Below are 20177 nucleotides of genomic sequence, written 5' to 3'. Positions count from 1 at the left end.
TTTCTATTTCTGCTTTAGGAGACAGAATGAGTCCCAAACACGTCATCTACAAGAAACTCTCCAGAGACAAATCTGTGAGTCTCTGTCCGTCCCTTCACATGTTTTTAGTCCATTTTAGCGTCTTTGTATCAGTGCTGTTTCGTGTAGTTGTGTGTGTGTTGTTAGCGTCACCTAATGTTTGTGTGTTAGTGCTGACCGGATAACTTTGTGATGTCATAGGTTGGCGTTTACATGGGAAAACGGGATTTCGTGGATCACTGCGACTTTGTTGATCCTGTTGGTGAGTTTAGCAGCCAATCACGGCTCACATGCAAATCAATGTACAGCCACACCAGGCTTTGATGATGATAAAAAAATATATATGTTTTATTAACAACAACAACAACATTTCAGTCTTTCCAGTTCACATTCGTTATAATAGTAACAATACAATACGTTAAATGTTGAAGAAAAAAAAGAGAAAAAAAACACAATCAAGTTACCAATAAAGAAAAATAAACTTGTGACAGATTTGTATCCCATGACAAAAATAGTTCCAGTGAAAATTTCTAAATGAATGTTCATTTCTGAAATGTATTTCTTGTTTGTGGCTTTGATGATATAAACGCCATGGGCAACAGGATATGATGTCACACTCTGTTTTGTCAGCAGAAGCCCTCTGACAGGGAACTACACTAACATTTTCCACTGGTGGCACTTGCGCTACTAACTTTTTCAGTTACTAGCGCAAAACATGATTTGGTCGCACAAATTATTTATATAGTAAGCCGCTCTGGATAATAATGACCAATAGTGAAACTGTATTGCATACAGATGTGCTTTTTATTTTACTCTCCATCTTTTAAAACACATGCCTTCTTGTTTTCTTTAAAAATGGTTGGGATAGATTTACTGCAATAGAAAATACAGTAGCCTACACAATAAAGTGCTAAATTAATTTCTTTTGGATTTCACCATGCTATGGTTGGCACAGATGGGCAGACTTCTGAACTCTTAAGGAAAAGTAAAATAAATATAATATGTCATTGTGAAGCTTCAATGATTCGTGTTTGAATTGTTTTGACGCAGTTACAAATTTGGACAGTCCTGCAATTGAAGGCCCACAGAATTTACAGTAGGGCTGCACGATATTGGTAAAATTTTAAAAAAAAAATTTTTTACATTGCGATATTTGATTTTTCTGCGATATATATTGCGATATAAAAACAATTTCACCAGATGACTTGAATAGCTCTACTTGGAAAGAATGAATCATTCTAGAATGACTCTTGAGTTCAGTGTTGGACAGATCAGGGCCAGTATGTATAAAACTTCTAAGAAATGATCTTAAGAATAGTCTTAAGCTTTGACTTAAGTGTAAAAAAATACTTTGTAATAGTAGGACTTTTCTAAGAGTAGGAGACTTTTATAAAGCAGCTAAAAGCAACTTTCAGTAAAGTATAAGACTGATTCTTAAGTGCTGACTGAAGTGGGACTTAAGTGCTGCAAACTAAGGACTACAATGATGTCAACGCAAAATGGCCGCCCTCACCCTCTGAATCAGCCAATAGTGAGCCTGCAAGGGTGAGGTCACAGCAGCATGACACCAATTATTTAATGTAATTATAATAAAATAATTTAATTAAGACACTGAAACTTTAATGTTTAAATGTATTTTTTTAAATGGCTTTGCATTGTGCAAAATGATCACAAATTAGTATTGAAGGAAAATTGTCAGATTCACCCTTTATTCAAATAGTATTAAAAATGTGTTTAATATTTTGTAAGCGTATTGTGTAGTTGTGCCTGGAGTCAATTGTTTATTTGTGATAACACAATGAAACATTCCAAATTGACATAATTTTTAGCCAAGCTGTCATACAAATAAATTATGAACAGGTGAAAAAACAAGAGATGAAAATCAAATATTAATAAATGATTATGTTGCAGACAATATATGATTTTTTTCTCCTGTGAGCTTTTTAATTGTAATATCTTTATTGTCCACCAAGGTGGAAAATTGTCTTTAGCTCACCAGCCATTAAAATAAATATACAGACCATAATAGAAGACAAAGACATAAAACAGACAGATCACAATTCATAAAAAATAAATACGTAATAATCACATTTCATACTATAGTCATTTGGATTATCATTTACTTGCCGAGTTGAGAATTTTAACAGCATTTGGAATAAAAGACCTCTTAAACATATTTTTTCTGTAGCATTCTACCCGATTTCATGGGCTCAAATTGACTGAAGAGAGGATGAGAACTATCTGCAAGAATAGTCCTTGCCTTCTTCGCCCTTTCAGCATAGAGCTGTACTAGTGGCCTCTGTGGCAAGTTTGTTCTTAGATCTGCAATTTAAATGATCATACCAGGCTGTGAGATGAAAAGTTAGTACACTCTCTACCATGGATTTGTACACAAGTTCTAAAATATGCTGACTAACTCCAAGGCCACTAAGTTGTCTAAGAAGAAATAAATGTTGCGAACACTTTTTAAAAAGCTAGTCTGAATTATCAGCAAAATTCATGTGTGAATCAAGAATTGAATTTAAACTATTAGAATCTATTTAAACTTCTTCACAATTTCAACTTGTTGACCCACAAGTGAAATTGGCTGGATTGACATATCTGCTTTTGGGCAGATAACCTATTCTTTTGTCTTTGCCACGTTAATTTCTAGTTGGCTAAAATGACACTAATTCTCCAGGGCCTTAATGTGAGCCAGATAGGCAGCGTCATATAACAAATTAGTTTTGTCCAATAGGCCCACTAAGGCCATATCATCAGCGTATTTGAACAATCTAAAATGTTCTTCTTTAATCGTAAACTTATTAGTAAAAAGAGAGAAGAGCACATAAAGGACACAGCCTTGTGGGCAACCTGTACTTAAAGTTAGCATATCAGACACAGTCCCTCGAACACAGACCCTCTGTGTACGACAAGAAAGAAAATTTCTAATCCAGCGAACTAAACCTGTATTAACATCCAGATCAACCAGTCTTGTTAAGAGAATATGAATCTTCATTGAATTAAAAGCCGAGCTAAAATCCACGAATAAAACCCTGACATATGCTTTGGGATGCATGAGATGTTTTGTAACTGTATTAGGCAGTGTCAGTACAGCATCATCTGTACCTCTGTTACTCTTATATGCAAACTGAAGTGAATCTAACCTAGAGGCGACAGTCGAAGTTAGATGATTAGCTAAAACTCGTTCCATAGTTTTACACAATATAGAAGTTATTGCAATGGGCCGGAAGTCATTTGGCATGCTCGCCCTTGGCTTTTTTGCCACAGGCCTAATTATTGAGTACTTCCATAATTTTTGCACTTTACCTGTGTCCAAAAGTAATTGGAACAACCTTGCAAAACCTCCTTTTAGTTGAGGAGCACACTCTTTAAGAAGGCATGCTTTTAAACCATCTGGGCCAGTGGTCTTATTAGGCCTTAGTTTACAAAGGCTTGCCATGACATCGGCCTCAGTGATAACTATTGATGATTCTGCAGGGAGATTATATCTCATCACATTCAGTCTTGCCTTTCACAGTGTCAAATCTACCATAAAAGTTATTTTAAATCATTAATAAAACTTTTACTTACAGTTATCATCCTTTTTATTTGGCCTACCCATTAATCTATTTAATCCCTCCCAAGCCTGTCTTATATCACCAGTTAAGAATTTTCCCTCTCTCTTTTTTGTTTTGTTTTTCTAAAACCTGTAGCTGTAGTTTGCCCTTATTTGTCACTTAATATTTAAAAATAATATTGATCTGCCTGCATTGATACATTATATGAGAACTGAACTGAACTGGACGATGACATCACTGTTTTCACCAGAGTGGCTGTATAGATAAATGAACTAAATAGATAACTAATGATTTTTTACAATGGAAATAAAAGCTTTAGCTTAATTTCTGCCAGGAAGACTAAATTGTCACGTCACTTATTACCTTCTCATCTATCCAATCCTGGGGGTCCTTCATCTGTCCATACCTCATACCTCCCGGGGGTCGCTGCGCCCCTGCCTTCGTCTTTAAATGCGAGCTACGGACGGGACCTACGCAACAAAACTTTATAACACAATACTTGCTTGCTGGGCTGTTAATAAATGTATTTGTCACGTCATTTTGCCATATTTTCCTCATAATTTGATGGTTTAAGCAAACTTGTAGGGTCATTTTTTTTAAAAACTCCGCACATCACTTTTGGCCACCACTGTATATTTGGTGTGGTCAGTGTCACAATAGTGCTATTCTAGAGCCTATAACTGTGGACTGAAGGGCCCGAGTCATCACAGGTGCACTGCTGCATTTCTCCAGTGGCCAAAAATATAATTATTACTTTAATTTCATTGCTATGAAACTTTTTAAAGGTAAGTTACAAATAGAATACCTTGATGATTAAACTTTTTTTTTATTGTTTGATCAACTCATTTAACTACAATACATCATATTTTCGTTGAAAAGTGCATGGCCTAACCTCTCTGCTGCCATCTTGTTACTCCTAACTAGGTTAGGAGACCTCTCCAGCTCTCTTAAATAATTTAGGAGCTGAGACCAAGTCTTAGCACTTAGGAACTTTTATGAATCACACTTATTCTTACGTTTAGGAATAAGAGTAAAATTATGTAATTCTTAGAATTTTGACAGACTTGAGACTAAAATTTTACTCTGAGTGGCTTTATACATACGGGCCCAGTTGTTATTTTAACCATTCATTAAAGTGAATCGGTTCAAAGGAGTCAGTTCGCGAATCGGACGTGTCATTAACGGACCACGGCACACGTTGTGTGATTATCCAGGCAGTTTAGGACATCGCACAAGATTTGTCTCAACACAGAAAACATTTCATCACCAGATAGATTTTTTGTTTTGTTTATTGAAAGAGTGGTTTATGCCATCTGAATGTGTGGAAAGCTTTTCAGAGAAGATGAGGCAACGTTATTTTAGCACAATTCACAACCAGTGGTAGTTCAGAAAAAAAAAAAACTTCGGTCTCCCGACCTTTTACCATCGTGTATTCTCAAAGATATTCAGTCAACTCAATTCATTATTATGAGCGAGGGAGGGAGAGAGAGCGCGCGCGCGACTGGGGCTTTCACTCTCTCTGCTCGTTCTCCCTTTTGAAATGCCATTGCGACCCTAATTTTTAATGAGTCGCAAATGTATCACCGTTTGATTATTTTTGTACCTACCTAATGTTTTAGGCAATATGCTATGATTTACTATGAGCATTTATTAAAACAGAAATGTGTATTTTAAGAATACGTTTTATAACGCGCTCTGAGCATTCAACACATCAAGTTGGCTTCGCGGATTCGCGCTTGTTTAACTGAGAGAACGGGTTGCAAAAGGTCGCATATGCGACCATTTTGGTCGCAGTGTAGTTCCCTGCTCTGACCTAAAACACTTTACTTACATTCTTTATATATAATGCATTATTAATGCATTAATTATGCCTTGTAATGCACCTTATAATGCATTGTATTGTCTCACAGTTATAATACATTATAATACTTATGTTGCACCATTAGAAAGTATAATGCATTAAAACACATGACAACCAATTTCAGATGTAATAAGGAATTTGCAAATATTATAATGCATTTGAACTGTGGTTATTATTATTTATATAATGCATTAAAATGTGCATTATGAATACCGTACATCGCACTGAAGTGAATGTAGAGCAGAATTATTATAGTTACTAAAACTAAAACCAAAACCATAAAAAACTTTTGTAATTTAAAATACAATAAACTTTAACTGAGATAAAATGTATTTTTAAAAAGTTATTTTATTTAAGCTAGATTTCTCATTTTCATTTAGTTTAATTTGATGTACTAAAATAACTAAAGCTTAATTAAAAATTAAAACCATATATTGATTTTGTTTCTGTAATTTGTATTCTTTTTTAAAAATACTTATATATAGTTTTTATTTTGAACACATTTTATATATCATCTTATTCGTTGTTTTTAAATATGTCTAAAACTTTAATCAAAATGAAAATGAAAACTGAAAATATATATAATAGTCATCTGAGTTACAGTAAGATAACCCTGACGAGAGTAACGTGTATCTCTCTCTCTCTCTCTCTCTCTCTCTCTCGCTCTCTCTCTCTCTCTCTCGTGTGTCAGACGGTGTTGTGCTGATCGACCCAGAGCAGACGAAAGGAAAGAAAGGTGAGAGACACATTCACAGACAGATGGCAGTGCTGAGCTGTGTGTGAGTGAGTGTGTGTGTGTGTGTGTGTGTGTGTGTGTGTGTGTGTGTGTGTGTGTGTGTGTGTGTGTGTGCTCTTGTTTTTATTACATTGTGAGGACCAAATGTCCCCACAAGAATAGTAAAACGTGAAATCGCCTACATTGTGAGGATTAGCCAATGGTCCCCGCAAGGGAAATTGATTAATGAACATACTTAATGATGTTTTTTAGAAAATGTAAAAGAGCAGAAAGTTTTCTGTGATGGGCAGGTTTAGGGGTAGGGTGTGTGTGTGTGTGTGTGTGTGTGTGTGTGTGTGTGTGTGTGTGTGTGTGTGTGTGTGTGTGTGTGATGGGTAGGGTTAGTGTAAGGGGACAGAATATACAGTTTGTACAGTATAAAAACCATTACGCCTATGGAGAGTCCCCACAAAGATAGTGGACCAGACATGTGTGTGTGTGTGTTGAGCCTATGAAACATATGTAGATCAATTAATGTGTGTGTGTGTGTGTGTGTGTGTGTGTGTGTTTGTGTGTGTGTTGAGCCTATGAAACATATGTAGATCAATTAATGTGTGTGTGTGTGTGTGTGTGTGTGTGTGTGTGTGTGTGTGTGTGTGTGTGTGTGTGTGTGTGTGTGTGTGTGTGTGTGTGTTGAGCCTATGAAATATGTAGATTAATGAATATGTGTGTGTGTGTGTGTGTGTTGAGCCTATGAAACATATAGATTAATGAATGTGTGTTTGTGCGTGTTGAGCCTATGAAATATGTAGATGAATGAATCTGCTGTAGGTGTGTGTGTGTATGTGTGTTGAGCCTATGAAACATATAGATTAATGAATGTGTGTGTGTGTGTGTGTGTGTGTGTGTGTTGAGCCTATGAAACATATGTAGATCAATTAATGTGTGTGTGTGTGTGTGTGTGTTGAGCCTATGAAACATATAATAAATGTGTGTGTGTATGTGTGTTGAGCCTATGAAACATATAGATTAATGAATGTGTGTGTGTGTGTGTGTGTGTGTGTGTGTTGAGCCTATGAAACATATGTAGATCAATTAATGTGTGTGTGTGTGTGTGTGTGTGTGTTGAGCCTATGAAACATATGTAGATCAATTAATGTGTGTGTGTGTGTGTGTGTGTTGAGCCTATGAAACATATAATTAATGTGTGTGTGTGTGTGTGTGTTGAGCCTATGAAACACATGTAGATTAATGAATGTGTGTGTGTGTTGAGCCTATGAAACACATGTAGATTAATGAATGTGTGTGTGTGTGTTGAGCCTATGAAACACATGTCGATTGATGAATGTGTGTGTGTGTGTGTGTGTGTGTGTGTTGAGCCTATGAAACACATGTCGATTGATGAGTCTGCCGTGTGTGTGTTTATCTCCTCTAGTCTACGTCATGCTGTCCTGCACGTTCCGCTACGGTCGGGACGATATGGACGTCATGGGAATAGCGTTCCGCAGGGATATTTTCCTGTGCACACGGCAGGTCTATCCTCCTCTCCAGGACAAGGAGCGCAGCGTACACACTAAAGTGCAAGAGAAGATCCTGCGCAAGCTCGGAGACAATGCGTATCCCTTCTTCTTTGAGGTTAGAGTCCATTCTGATCGCTTTTATTCATGTATGCAAACAGCACAAGAAGACGGATGTAAACTTTTTCTTGAAAGTGCACCTATTATGCTATTTTAAAGGTTCCTAATTTGTTTTTTTTGACTCTCCTTCAATAAGTTTACATGCATCCAAGTTAAAAACATTTTAATTATCTCATAATATCCACTGCAGCTTCAGCTCTTTTCTCTCAGTGTCTGAAACGCTTCGTTTGCAGATTCAGTCTCTCTAAACCCCGCCTCTCTGAGAGCTGCTCTGCTCTGATTGGTCAGACGGCCCAGTCTGCTGTGATTGGTCAGAAAGCAAACGCTCATGATCATATGTGAGTCTCAGCTCTTGACACACAGTGATACGAACAGTGGCGATGGCGTGGGTTTTACCGTATCAATCTCATCACAGTGGATTTGCTTTGTCAGCAGAAAACAGCGTCTTCTCCACATGAACAACACGAACCGAACTCTCCCAGTCTCAGATACACTACAGTGTTTGAGGGCGGGGCTTAGAGACGCTGTTCAGCCAATCAAGACCACAGGCTGGCTTTATGCAAATTAGTTACAAACCAACGGCGGTTCAACAGGAAGTGAGACTGAATTACTGACGACTCGTTTCAAGCAGTTCAGAATCACTTCTTTCTTTTGAGAGACAAAAACTACGTTTATCTGCACTTTGACATTTGAAACTATAGATCTTTTACATTCATAAACAGCCATATTACACACTACATGACAGATCATATCTGAAAAGCAGAATAGGGGCAGTTTAAGTGGGTTTGTGTGGGTGAATATGTTGTGATTTCTCTCTCAGTTTCCAGATAACCTGCCGTGTTCTGTAGCTCTGCAGCCGGCGTCCACAGACCCAGGAAAGGTGATATTTTTACTATTAAAATATTTCAGTTTTAGGTTTAGTCGTTTTAGTACATCAAGTTGCACTAAATGAAAATGGGAAATGTTTTTTTACATTTATTTTATTTAAAGTAAAGCTAGTTATTCTGATGTTTAGAATGTTTTTTTAATACAGATCACAATTCTCCCAGGATTCTGCATAGACAACTAATTGTAATTTACTAGAGGCTCTGACAAAATGTTTATTTAATTAATTAGAATTTATTAGTATAGTCATTATTACTTTTTTTTTAATCGGTTGAATAAATGATTCAATGACTCACTCACTCATAGACTTCACACGTTTCATTACTGGATGAATCAGTGTTTTTGAACGAATCTCTTGAGTGAATGATTCAATGACAAATATATTTTTAACAGTCACTTGACGCCACCTACTGGTGTAACGATGCAATGATACAAGGAATAAGATTGCTTGAGTGTTTGAATCGAGATCACAATCTTTTAACGATTAATCGTGCAGCTTTAATTTCAAGTAATGAATGATTTTTTATGGTTTTAGTTTGTTTATCTAACCATGCTTAGAAATTTATTTGTCTAATTAATTGGAGTAAAAGTTGCGCGTGTGTGTTTGTGCAGCGCTGTGCAGTGGAGTTTGAGGTGAAGGCGTTCTGTGCAGAAAATCAAGATGAAAAAGCCCAAAAGAGGTGAGAAAAGTCACAAACGCCAGACCAACAAAAGAAAAAACTAAACCTGACCAAAAACTAAACCTGACCAATACAAGACACCTCAAGGCCAAGAGCGAGGCTTACTATTTTAACGCACTGAAATAAAAAAGAAAATGCAAAATAGTAGCCAATCAGAAGCCTTGTAGATATTGTGCTGTTTAGTGGTTGAGGCAATTATAATTTTTAATGGATTGTTGTCTTGTCTGAGACCCAGATCATTATCATGTGGTCTTGAGGGTCCTGAGAGCAAAACCACAAGATCAAGACTCCAACTCTTTGCTCTATAAACGCATCTCTCTCTCTCTCTCTCTCTCTCTCTCTCTCTCTCTCTTTCTCTCTCTCTCTCTGCAGGAGTTCGGTCCGGTTGGCCATCAGAAAGATCCAGTATGCTCCAGATAAAGGTGGCGCGGTCCCGTCGGCCGAGACCACCTGTGAATTTGTGATGTCTGATAAACCGCTGCACATGCGTGTCAGTCTGGAGAAAGAGGTGAGAAAGAGGTCCAACCATAAACATATACAGTCAAGAGGAGCAACCATGAACATATACAGTCAAGAAGTGCAACCATAAACATATACAGTCAAGAAGTGCAACCATAAACATATACAGTCAAGTGCAATCATAAACATATACAGTCAAGAAGTGCAACCATAAACATATACAGTCAAGAGGTGCAACCATAAACAGTCAAGAAGTGCAATCATAAACATATACAGTCAAGAGGAGCAACCATGAACATATACAGTCAATAAGTGCAACCATAAACATACACAGCCAAGAAGTGCAACCATAAACATATACAGTCAAGTGCAACCATAAACATATACAGTCAAGTGCAACCATAAACATATACAGTCAAGAAGTGCAACCATAAACATATAGTCAAGAGGTGCAACTATAAACATATACAGTCAAGAAGTGCAACCATAAACATATACTGCCAAGAAGTGCAACCATAAACATATACAGTTAAGAGGTGCAACCATAAACATATACAGTCAAGAAGTGCAACCATAAACATATACAGTCAAGAGGTGCAACCATAAACATATACAGTCAAGAAGTGCAACCATAAACATATACAGTCAAGAGGTGCAATCATAAACATATACAGTCAAGAAGTGCAACCATAAACATATACAGTCAAGAGGTGCAATTATAAACATATACAGTCAAGAAGTGCAACCATAAACATACACAGTCAAGAGGTGCAACTATAAACATATACAGTCAAGAGGTGCAACCAAAAACATATACAGTGAAACCAAAAATTATTCAGACACCAGATATAATTTGTGCTATTTTTTTTTTACTAGTGTGTGCAGGACACAGTGTGGAGAGCAAAATAAATAATTAAAGTAAACTGTGACATATACCCAAAGATTCTTCATACAGTGACTACCAGTAACATTTTTAAACATTTGGGACCAAAAATTATTCCGACACTTTGACCTGATCATGTTTTCTTAAGTGTTTTTTCTGTAATTGCTAATGATTGTAATTGCTAATGACACAGACTGAACAACATGAAGCATTGCTTGGTGATTGGTTGAGCTAAACTGGTATTATCTAATTGTGTAGTTAAATTTAACAGCTGACAGATATTCAACATAATTCATCTGTGAGAGTCTAACAGAAGGACGGACAAAACCAGTCAAATATCAGCTGATCTAATAACTCTGAGTTCTGCTCATATTTTACTACCATTTTCTAAACTATAGCGAATAAACTGTGATAAAGTGAGAAATGTGGAAGGTCTGAATAAATTCTGGTTTGACTGTATATAGAATGATATATAGAACAATAAATGGGGATAGATTGCTTGATTGAACAATAGAAATATATTATTGTTAATAAAGTGAGTCTTCTGTCAGTATTCGAAGGTCTGAAAAAATTCTGGTTTGACTGTATTCCATATCCAAACATCCAAAATCCATTTGAATCTGCGATTGTACGTTACAGACTTACTACCACGGAGAGATGATCAACATCAGCGTGGACATCGACAACAGTTCCAGCAGAAATGTGAAGGACGTGTCAGTCTCAGGTACATAAACACAGTGCTCACTCTAAACTGGGGCAAAAGTGTGTGTTCAGTGTGTTACAGTGTGTGTTTTCTGTTTCTCCGTATCACAGTGGAGCAGGTCACTAGTGTGGTGCTTTACTCCAATGACAAATACATCAGTCCTGTGGCCTATGATGAGACCATGTGAGTACAAACACACGTTCTTACAGTCAGTGATGTCACAGTAATGTCACATGCTCTTATGACATAATAGAACGAATGAGTTCTCTGTATTCTGAGGTGATTCAGTCACTCCGCGACTTCATAGTTTAAGCATAAAACACGCAAAACGCGGTAAAGTGGATCATTGAGCTGTTTGTTTTCATCCATATCCTCAGTATTGAATGAAATGTACTGTAAGTGTGTAGTCACGATTGACGTTTTTCTTGGCTTTGCACATCATTTTGGATGATGGAGATTTTATATTATTGTTATATTATTTATTTTTGCAATAATTAACTTTGTAAATCATAATTATCATGTCACAAAAGATTTCTATTTCAAATAAATGCTGTTCTTTTGAATTTTCTAGTCATCAAAGAATCCTGAAATTTTAAATGTATCAGTTTTCAGGGACTGTATACGAACTGTTTTCAACATTGATAATAATCAGAAATGTTTCTTGAGCAGCAAATCAGCATATTAGAATGATGAAATTTGAAAAGGGTCCGTTTGGTTCATTGAGCTTATCGCAGTGCATTCTGGGTATACTTCTCCATGAAGAATTCATTGCTACTTTTAATATAGGATTAGAAACATTTTGGAATAGATAAGCAGCTCACTAGTTCCATATGTAACATTTGGATCACTGTTACCGTGGATTACATTATGTCACCTTTATGATGTCACTGTCAGATTGGAGTCTTTATGATGTCACTGTCAGAATATATAATCTTTATGATGTCACTGTCAGATTGGAGTCTTTATGATGTCACTCTCAGATTGAAGTCTTTATGATGTCACTGTCAAAAAAGGAATCTTTATGATGTCACTGTCAAATTGGAGTCTTTATGATGTCACTGTCAGAATGGAATCTTTATGATGTCACTGTCAGATTGAAGTCTTTATGATGTCACTGTCAGAATGGAATCTTTATGATGTCACCTTCAGATTGAAGTCTTTATGATGTCACTGTCAGATTGGAATCTTCATGATGTCACTGTCAAAAAAGGAATCTTTATGATGTCACTGTCAGATTGGAGTCTTTATGATGTCACTGTCAGAATGGAGTCTTTATGATGTCACAGTCAGATTGGAGTCTGTATGATGTCACAGTCAGATTGGAATCTTTATGATGTCACTGTCAGAATGGAGTCTTTATGATGTCACTATCAGAATGGAGTCTTTATGATGTCACAGTCAGATTGGAGTCTTTATGATGTCACTGTCAGAATATATAATCTTTATGATGTCACTGTCAGATTGGAGTCTTTATTATGTCACTGTCAGAATGGAATCTTTATGATGTCACAGTCAGATTGGAATCTTTATGATGTCACTGTCAGATTGGAGTCTTTATGATGTCACTGTCAGATTGGAATCTTCATGATGTCACAGTCAGAATGGAATCTTTATGATGTCACTGTCAGAATGGAATCTTTATGATGTCACTGTCAGATTGGAATCTTTATGATGCCACTGTCAGATTGGAGTCTTTATGATGTCACTGTCAGAATGGAATCTTTATGATGTCACTGTCAGAAAGGAATCTTTATGATGTCACTGTCAAAAAAGGAATCTTTATGATGTCACTGTCAGAATGGAGTCTTTATGATGTCACTGTCAGAATGGAGTCTTTATGATGTCACTGTCAGAATGGAATCTTTATGATGTCACTGTCAAAAAAGGAATCTTTATGATGTCACTGTCAGAATGGAGTCTTTATGATGTCACTGTCAGAATGGAGTCTTTATGATGTCACTGTCAGAATGGAGTCTTTATGATGTCACTGTCAGAATGGAATCTTTATGATGTCACTGTCAGAATGGAATCTTTATGATGTCACTGTCAGAATGGAGTCTTTATGATGTCACTGTCAGAATGGAATCTTTATGATGTCACTGTCAGAATGGAATCTTTATGATGTCACTGTCAGATTGGAATCTTCATGATGTCACTGTCAAAAAAGGAATCTTTATGATGTCACTGTCAGATTGGAGTCTTTATGATGTCACTGTCAGAATGGAGTCTTTATGATGTCACTGTCAGAATGGAGTCTTTATGATGTCACAGTCAGATTGGAGTCTGTATGATGTCACAGTCAGATTGGAATCTTTATGATGTCACTGTCAGAATGGAGTCTTTATGATGTCACTGTCAGAATGGAGTCTTTATGATGTCACAGTCAGATTGGAGTCTTTATGATGTCACTGTCCGAATATATAATCTTTATGATGTCACTGTCAGATTGGAGTCTTTATTATGTCACTGTCAGAATGGAGTCTTTATGATGTCACTGTCAGATTGGAGTCTTTATTATGTCACTGTCAGAATGGAGTCTTTATGATGCCACTGTCAGAATGGAGTCTTTATGATGCCACTGTCAGATTGGAGTCTTTATGATGTCACTGTCAAAAAAGGAATCTTTATGATGTCACTGTCAGAATGGAGTCTTTATGATGTCACTGTCAGAATGGAGTCTTTATGATGCCACTGTCAGATTGGAGTCTTTATGATGTCACTGTCAAAAAAGGAATCTTTATGATGTCACTGTCAGAATGGAGTCTTTATGATGTCACTGTCAGAATGGAGTCTTTATGATGTCACTGTCAGAATGGAATCTTTATGATGTCACTGTCAGAATGGAATCTTTATGATGTCACTGTCAGAATGGAGTCTTTATGATGTCACTGTCAGAATGGAATCTTTATGATGTCACTGTCAGAATGGAATCTTTATGATGTCACTGTCAGAATGGAATCTTTATGATGTCACTGTCAGAATGGAATCTTTATGATGTCACTGTCAGAATGGAATCTTTATGATGTCACTGTCCGAATAGAATCTTGATGATGTCACTGTCAGATTGAAGTCTTTATGATGTCACTGTGAGAGTGTTACATTAACGTCTCATTATTTTTGTTACATTTGTCTGGTGTTTGTGATGTAACAGTAAGTGTGGTATGCCTCTGTTCTGTAGATGTACTGTCACTGTAATGTTACATGTTGTGTTACAGGGACACTGTGCCCGCTGGTACCAGTCTGAAGAAGGTGTACAGTCTCTGTCCTCTACTGGGCAGTAACCGTGAGAGACATGGACTCGCTCTGGATGGAAAACTGAAGCACGAGGACACTAACCTGGCCTCCTCTAGCATGTGAGTGCGGATCATTGGCCATTTATACGTGGATAATCTGAACGGTTCAGCCCTGATGTTTCTTTATCTCACTGTTCTCCTCAGCGTGAAGGATGAGGTTTTGAAGGAGATTCTGGGCATGTTGGTGGCCTATAGGGTGGTGGTGAAGTGTAACGCAGCGGGGTGAGTGAAGACCAGTTTAGGTTCAGTGTTGGTTCATATCTGTGTGTTGAGGAAAGCCTTTGCTAATGGCTTTATTTCTGCGTATTTTACTTACAGCGTCATTGGATCCAGGTGAGTTTTGATTGGTGTAGAATTTTCTCAACTTTCAGAGTGTGTAAGTGTGTAAGGTGCAATCGTGTGTGTTTCAGTGAGGTTGCGGTGGAGGTTCCCTTCAAACTCATGCATCCCAAACCTGATCCAGGTGAGCTGATCACACTGAAAAAAAATATATAAATATCATATATATATATCATGCAAAAATGTTGTAATAACCTATGCCATGCCATTTTAAATGCAGAAATTGTACCTGTTTCTTACCCATTTAGTTTATGCATGACTGACAAATATACATCACAAGTTTATGTTAAAACAGTATAATTTAAATGCATGGACATTTTTGTGTGCATTTCAAAAGCATAAATATTAAATTAAGGCCTGAATATTTTTGTGTGATTTTACAGCCATTCATTTTCATCACAGTAAATGATTACAAAATATCCATCGGTTCCTGAAAAAAACTCAATTTGTTAATCGCAAATGCACATACGGTGGTACTACAGTACATGGAGCAAATTACACTTGCAGGAACTACATCAGTAATGAATATTAGAACAATTGCTCTCATATATATGTAAACATGAGTTTTGTTTGTACAAACTGAGGAATGAGTACATTATGTGTCAACTATCTTAATAAATAGCATGATGATGCATAAGTGATCATAACCATAAACCAAACTACACACAACTCACGACTGTAATATAAAACTTTCTAGCACACATATGGTCACTGGGGTTTGAAACAGAGCATATATAATTCTGAATTTGATTGGGATTAGAAGACAATTAATATTCAGTAATGTTATCAATGTAACTGCATCAGATCAGAGCGAATGTGGAACTGAATTGAGCTGTATGATGATGACACTAAAAAACAAGTGAATTAAACAGGACATTTTTGAAGTGAAAATAGTATTATCTTATTATTATTTTACTGTGTAGAGCTGCTTTGAACTCATTTCATAATTGAACTGAATTGAAACAACACTGAACATGAACTGGTTTCATAACTGATGAATTTTACATGTTGCATAAAGCCCTGTATGACTTGCGTTGATAATAACTGAGTGTTGTCTGCTTTGTTTTCTCGCTGTTCTCGTCCTCCTAAAGAGAGGTAAGAATGTCACTGTGTTTCCCAATGCAATAGTCCATTATCAGGGTGTATATTCAGCGGGGTTCGTGATACCGCTCATGCTAAATGTGCTGTAATATAAAACCCTTTATACAGAGATCTCGTGTCTCTGATTCCACGTGTTCGTTGCACAATGTGTGGTGTACACTTCCCAACAACACACACACTCTTGAGAGGATAAACGATCCGCGTTGGGCTCTGGGAAGGGAAAGTTATATTGCGGATATCAGTGTCCGATCTCGTCTCTTGTGTAGAGCCCCAGTTTAGCGTCGTTCTTTGAGCAAATCTGTTGTTATACCGTTCAATAGAAACACTTCTATGACATCAAAACAAGGGTGTGTGTGTCGTTGACATAAAACACATTTGTTCCTGTTTTCTGATTTAGTGCTCCAATTCATCTCTACATCAGCCTTTTACGTTGATTGAGTTTCTTGTGTCTCTTTGTGTGATTTTAACGCTTGTGTGTGTGTGTGTGTGTGTGTGTTCAGTGAAGACACAACTGACCTGGTGTTCGAGGAGTTTAAACGCTCTTATCTGAAAGGAATCATCGGCGATGATGACGAATCTCCGGCTGAGCCTTGAGAGCTTTCTCCACGGATGACACGTATATAAGTGTTTTATGCTGGCAGAATCGTGCATATAAAGCATTAGTGGATGCATGTTGAGAATTTGTAGGGTTTTAATGCGAGAACTTATAAGCCAAGAAAAACAAACTGGCCGAATAATCATAAATGACTGCATATATTCACTGCTAATAATTATATACACTCTTAAAATGAAATGGTTCTATATGGAATTATTCATGTATAAAACTTCCCATCATTGGATAATTTTATGAATGTACTTTTAATTAAACAGCTCATAAAAATACTTTATAACTAGAAAAAACATGTTAACCTGGAAGTATTATAGCCTACAATAATTTAAGAAATTTCTTCTTATATGAATGTTTTTGGCATAAAGAATTGAGAACCATTTTTAAGAGTGTATCTTTTAGTTTAATTAATTACACTTTTAGTGTATCTTTTAGTTAAATTAATCACAGTTGCTTAAGATTTGCGTTTTGATGCATACGATGTTTTTGAACCATAAAATCAAGCAGTTCATCTAAAATCAAATAAGTCAGTTTAAAAGCTTCTTCCTAGAATACTAAAATTAGCTTTCCGTAAGGATAAACAGATATACAGTACATCATTTGTTTTATTTGTCACAAATCGATGTATTACATAGCAAATTATTTTGCAGTGAACATTTTAAAGAGGTAAATTCTGTTGTTATTTGCTCTGTAAATGCTTTGAGCTAAAATAAAAACTATTTGTGAAGGTAAACAGCTACATGATCTCTATACCCCAAAAGAGCAAAAGACATTTTTATTGTATCCATCATTACAGAACTGTTACTGAAGCCCTGTAACGTATATCATGTGGGAAAGACTTACATTAACATACAATTGTACTATTGAACTGCTAGACTTTAATGCATTGCCCACATTCTTATGGCAGCAATCGATGAATAAAACTGATCAATCAAATTAAAATGTGCTGTTTTACACAATCGTTGCGTGTCCCAATGCTTATTTGAATGTTGTTTTTAGCTTAGCATCATGCTAAAGTCAGGTCTGAGGACCGCTGACTAGTGTTTCAAATCAGTCACTTAATGATTGATTTATGTAGACAGTTGAAGCAAGGCTGGTCACTACATTTTGTACCTTTTTTTTTCAATGCTATTTCTGATGAATGTGCGAGATTTCCTATTCATTAAATGCTATAGGTAGGCCTAAATAAGTAGAAGAATGGCAAAGTACTGTTTGCGCTACAAACCAGTGTGTTTCAGATTATATAAATTGAACTAACACAATAACAAAATACCAGTTTGGAAAATATAGCAGCATAACTGACTGAAACAATGAAAAGCAGTTATCTAATCATAATTCTAATCATAATGGGTCTTTTGAATGAGTTTTTGTGGTTAACACAAGTTTAAACATTGTCACACCAAACAGGAAAACTCCTCTGCTCACAAGTCTTTTAAACTCAAGGTTTAAACTTTTAAACTATTCCAACTTGTAGATTTTAAATCAAGATTGAATGATTTGTCTGAATCTTAGTGGTCTGAAAATCCTAGTTTTTGTTGAGGAAACCAGGGCGAGGCTTGCAAATATACATCAGGCCAAGTTGTATGTGAATATTGCTAAATTAGATATTTCAATAAAAATATTCTTAAACAGGTCATGGATAGAAGAAAAAAAAAAAAGAAAAAAAACACACAAAAAGTCAGATTATAGAATAGTTTCAAATTTATTGGAGATATAAGGGTAATCAATACACAGAACATGAGCATGAACACCATTGTTGTTTTTTTCATGTTGTGTCATAATGTTGCAAGGTGGTTGCTAAAAAAGTGGTCGCCCCGGACAACATTTTTAGGGATGGGCCCCCTCTCCCCCGCCCCAATGTGTAAAGGCAACACCGTAAGAGGTTCCCGTGTGTCTGAATAATCCAAACTCAAAAGATATAAGCTCTACGTAAACAGTCTCTCTTTCTCTCTAACAGGTGTTTAACATTTTTATTGTGCAAGACAACGCCTCTCTTCTCTCCGATTACCTATCCCAGCTTTCCTGTTCTAATTCCCATTTTTGCTCTTATCCTCAGTGTGTGTCCTTTGAATAGCTGATGATATAACAGCTGATTGGTGCGTTCCTGCTCATTTTACATTCTTTACAAACACCTGTGTCAGGGGAGCAACCTCCCGACTGATCTACACGGAAGGTACTATACAGTTAATCAAGTTACAAGACATGCACTGTAAATAAACACCGATCACATCCACCTGGACTAATTCATTCCATTCATGAGAAAGAGACGGCTCTTCTTTCAGCCAAAGGTTCACTTCTACAAACAAACTACATTGAGTGGTCTTAAAATAGAATCTATGTGTAATGTAGAATATTATAGAAATACTTAGGGTTAGGTGGAAGACTGGATCATTTTAGAGGCTTGTTAGAGGACAACTCTACTCTAACAATAATTTGGTTAAGAGTTCAGGGTGTGGGTCTAGAAGGTAGGGTGCAGGTTTAGGGGTTTAGTTAGAAGTTTGGGGGAAATTTTAGAATGTTGGGTGTAGGTCAATTCCACATAACTTCATTTTTTTCAATTACGCATGAAGTTTAGTTACTCAATTTAAAAGCAACGGGTTTCCTCACTTTTTTAAAGTTAAGTCAACTAATCACTTTTTATAGTGTAGAAGTTTGAGTGAAAGTTAGAATGTTGGGTGTGGGTTTAGAATGTTGGTTGTAGGTTTAGAATGTTGGGTGTAGGTTTAGAATGTTGGGTGTAAGTCTAGGTCTATAAATGTTTGGGTTTAGAATGATGGGTGTACAAAAAAAATGGGCCAAGCCAAAAAATGGCAAAATATTTAGTGGTCTTTTAATGGTCTTATCCATTTTAATTCCAAATCACTGGTCAGGAAATTAGCAATCCTACAAATACTGTAGATAAAGTAACTTAGCACAGAATAACCTTCCCCAACTTGCATACAGCTTTTTGCCGGAAGAAGAGGAGTCAATGTTAATGGCTTCAAACAGTTAATGAAAAATGTCTCTCAGTTGATTTGAGTTTAATGTGACACCAAATATTCACTATAGGGTTGGACTCTGACCAAAGGTTAAAACATGAGCTTGATGGACTTGTTCACAAGCCACTTCTTGGTTGCCTTTGCAATTTGAGCAGGAGCATTGTCTTGTTGATACATAACATCTGATCATTCTTCCTTAGATAACAACTTTTTGTGAATTTGTGGGAAGCAAGCCATTCTGCAATATTCTTCTGTACTCCAAAGCATTAAATTACTTTTCACAGCTAAAATGTCACTCTTTCTGTATGCTTCACTGTGATGGAAATGCATTATATTTCTCAGTATCTCTCCGGAGCATCACCATGCAACTCGTTTCATTGTGATTCATGAGTCCACACACAATTTCCCATATTTTTTTATGACAGCATTGGCTTTTTAAGTAGTGCATTTGCTTAAAT

General features: G+C 36.5%; 1 protein-coding gene across 1 annotated transcript in view; it reads left to right on the top strand.

The window, feature by feature from the left end:
- Positions 1 to 17026, top strand: part of sagb (S-antigen; retina and pineal gland (arrestin) b) — a 21954-nt gene extending 4928 nt beyond the window's left edge. The window contains exons 2-16 of the mRNA XM_056242977.1: positions 19 to 74; positions 220 to 280; positions 6131 to 6175; positions 7590 to 7789; positions 8612 to 8671; positions 9289 to 9356; positions 9729 to 9864; positions 11338 to 11422; positions 11512 to 11584; positions 14617 to 14754; positions 14839 to 14916; positions 15013 to 15027; positions 15105 to 15157; positions 16125 to 16128; positions 16635 to 17026. Of these exons, the coding sequence (XP_056098952.1) occupies positions 27 to 74; positions 220 to 280; positions 6131 to 6175; positions 7590 to 7789; positions 8612 to 8671; positions 9289 to 9356; positions 9729 to 9864; positions 11338 to 11422; positions 11512 to 11584; positions 14617 to 14754; positions 14839 to 14916; positions 15013 to 15027; positions 15105 to 15157; positions 16125 to 16128; positions 16635 to 16728 (1158 nt within the window). The 5' untranslated portion in view covers positions 19 to 26 and the 3' untranslated portion in view covers positions 16729 to 17026. The remainder of the gene's footprint in view (positions 1 to 18; positions 75 to 219; positions 281 to 6130; positions 6176 to 7589; positions 7790 to 8611; positions 8672 to 9288; positions 9357 to 9728; positions 9865 to 11337; positions 11423 to 11511; positions 11585 to 14616; positions 14755 to 14838; positions 14917 to 15012; positions 15028 to 15104; positions 15158 to 16124; positions 16129 to 16634) is intronic.
- The last annotated feature ends 3151 nt before the right edge of the window (positions 17027 to 20177 follow it).

This window comes from Rhinichthys klamathensis, unplaced genomic scaffold, assembly GCF_029890125.1.
Source record: "Rhinichthys klamathensis goyatoka isolate OS25496 unplaced genomic scaffold, OSU_Roscu_1.1 h1tg000767l_1, whole genome shotgun sequence".
NCBI classification, from domain to species: domain Eukaryota; kingdom Metazoa; phylum Chordata; class Actinopteri; order Cypriniformes; family Leuciscidae; genus Rhinichthys; species Rhinichthys klamathensis.
The sequence above is the reverse complement of the archived record's forward strand: the minus strand, read 5'-3'. Positions and strand labels throughout refer to the sequence as shown.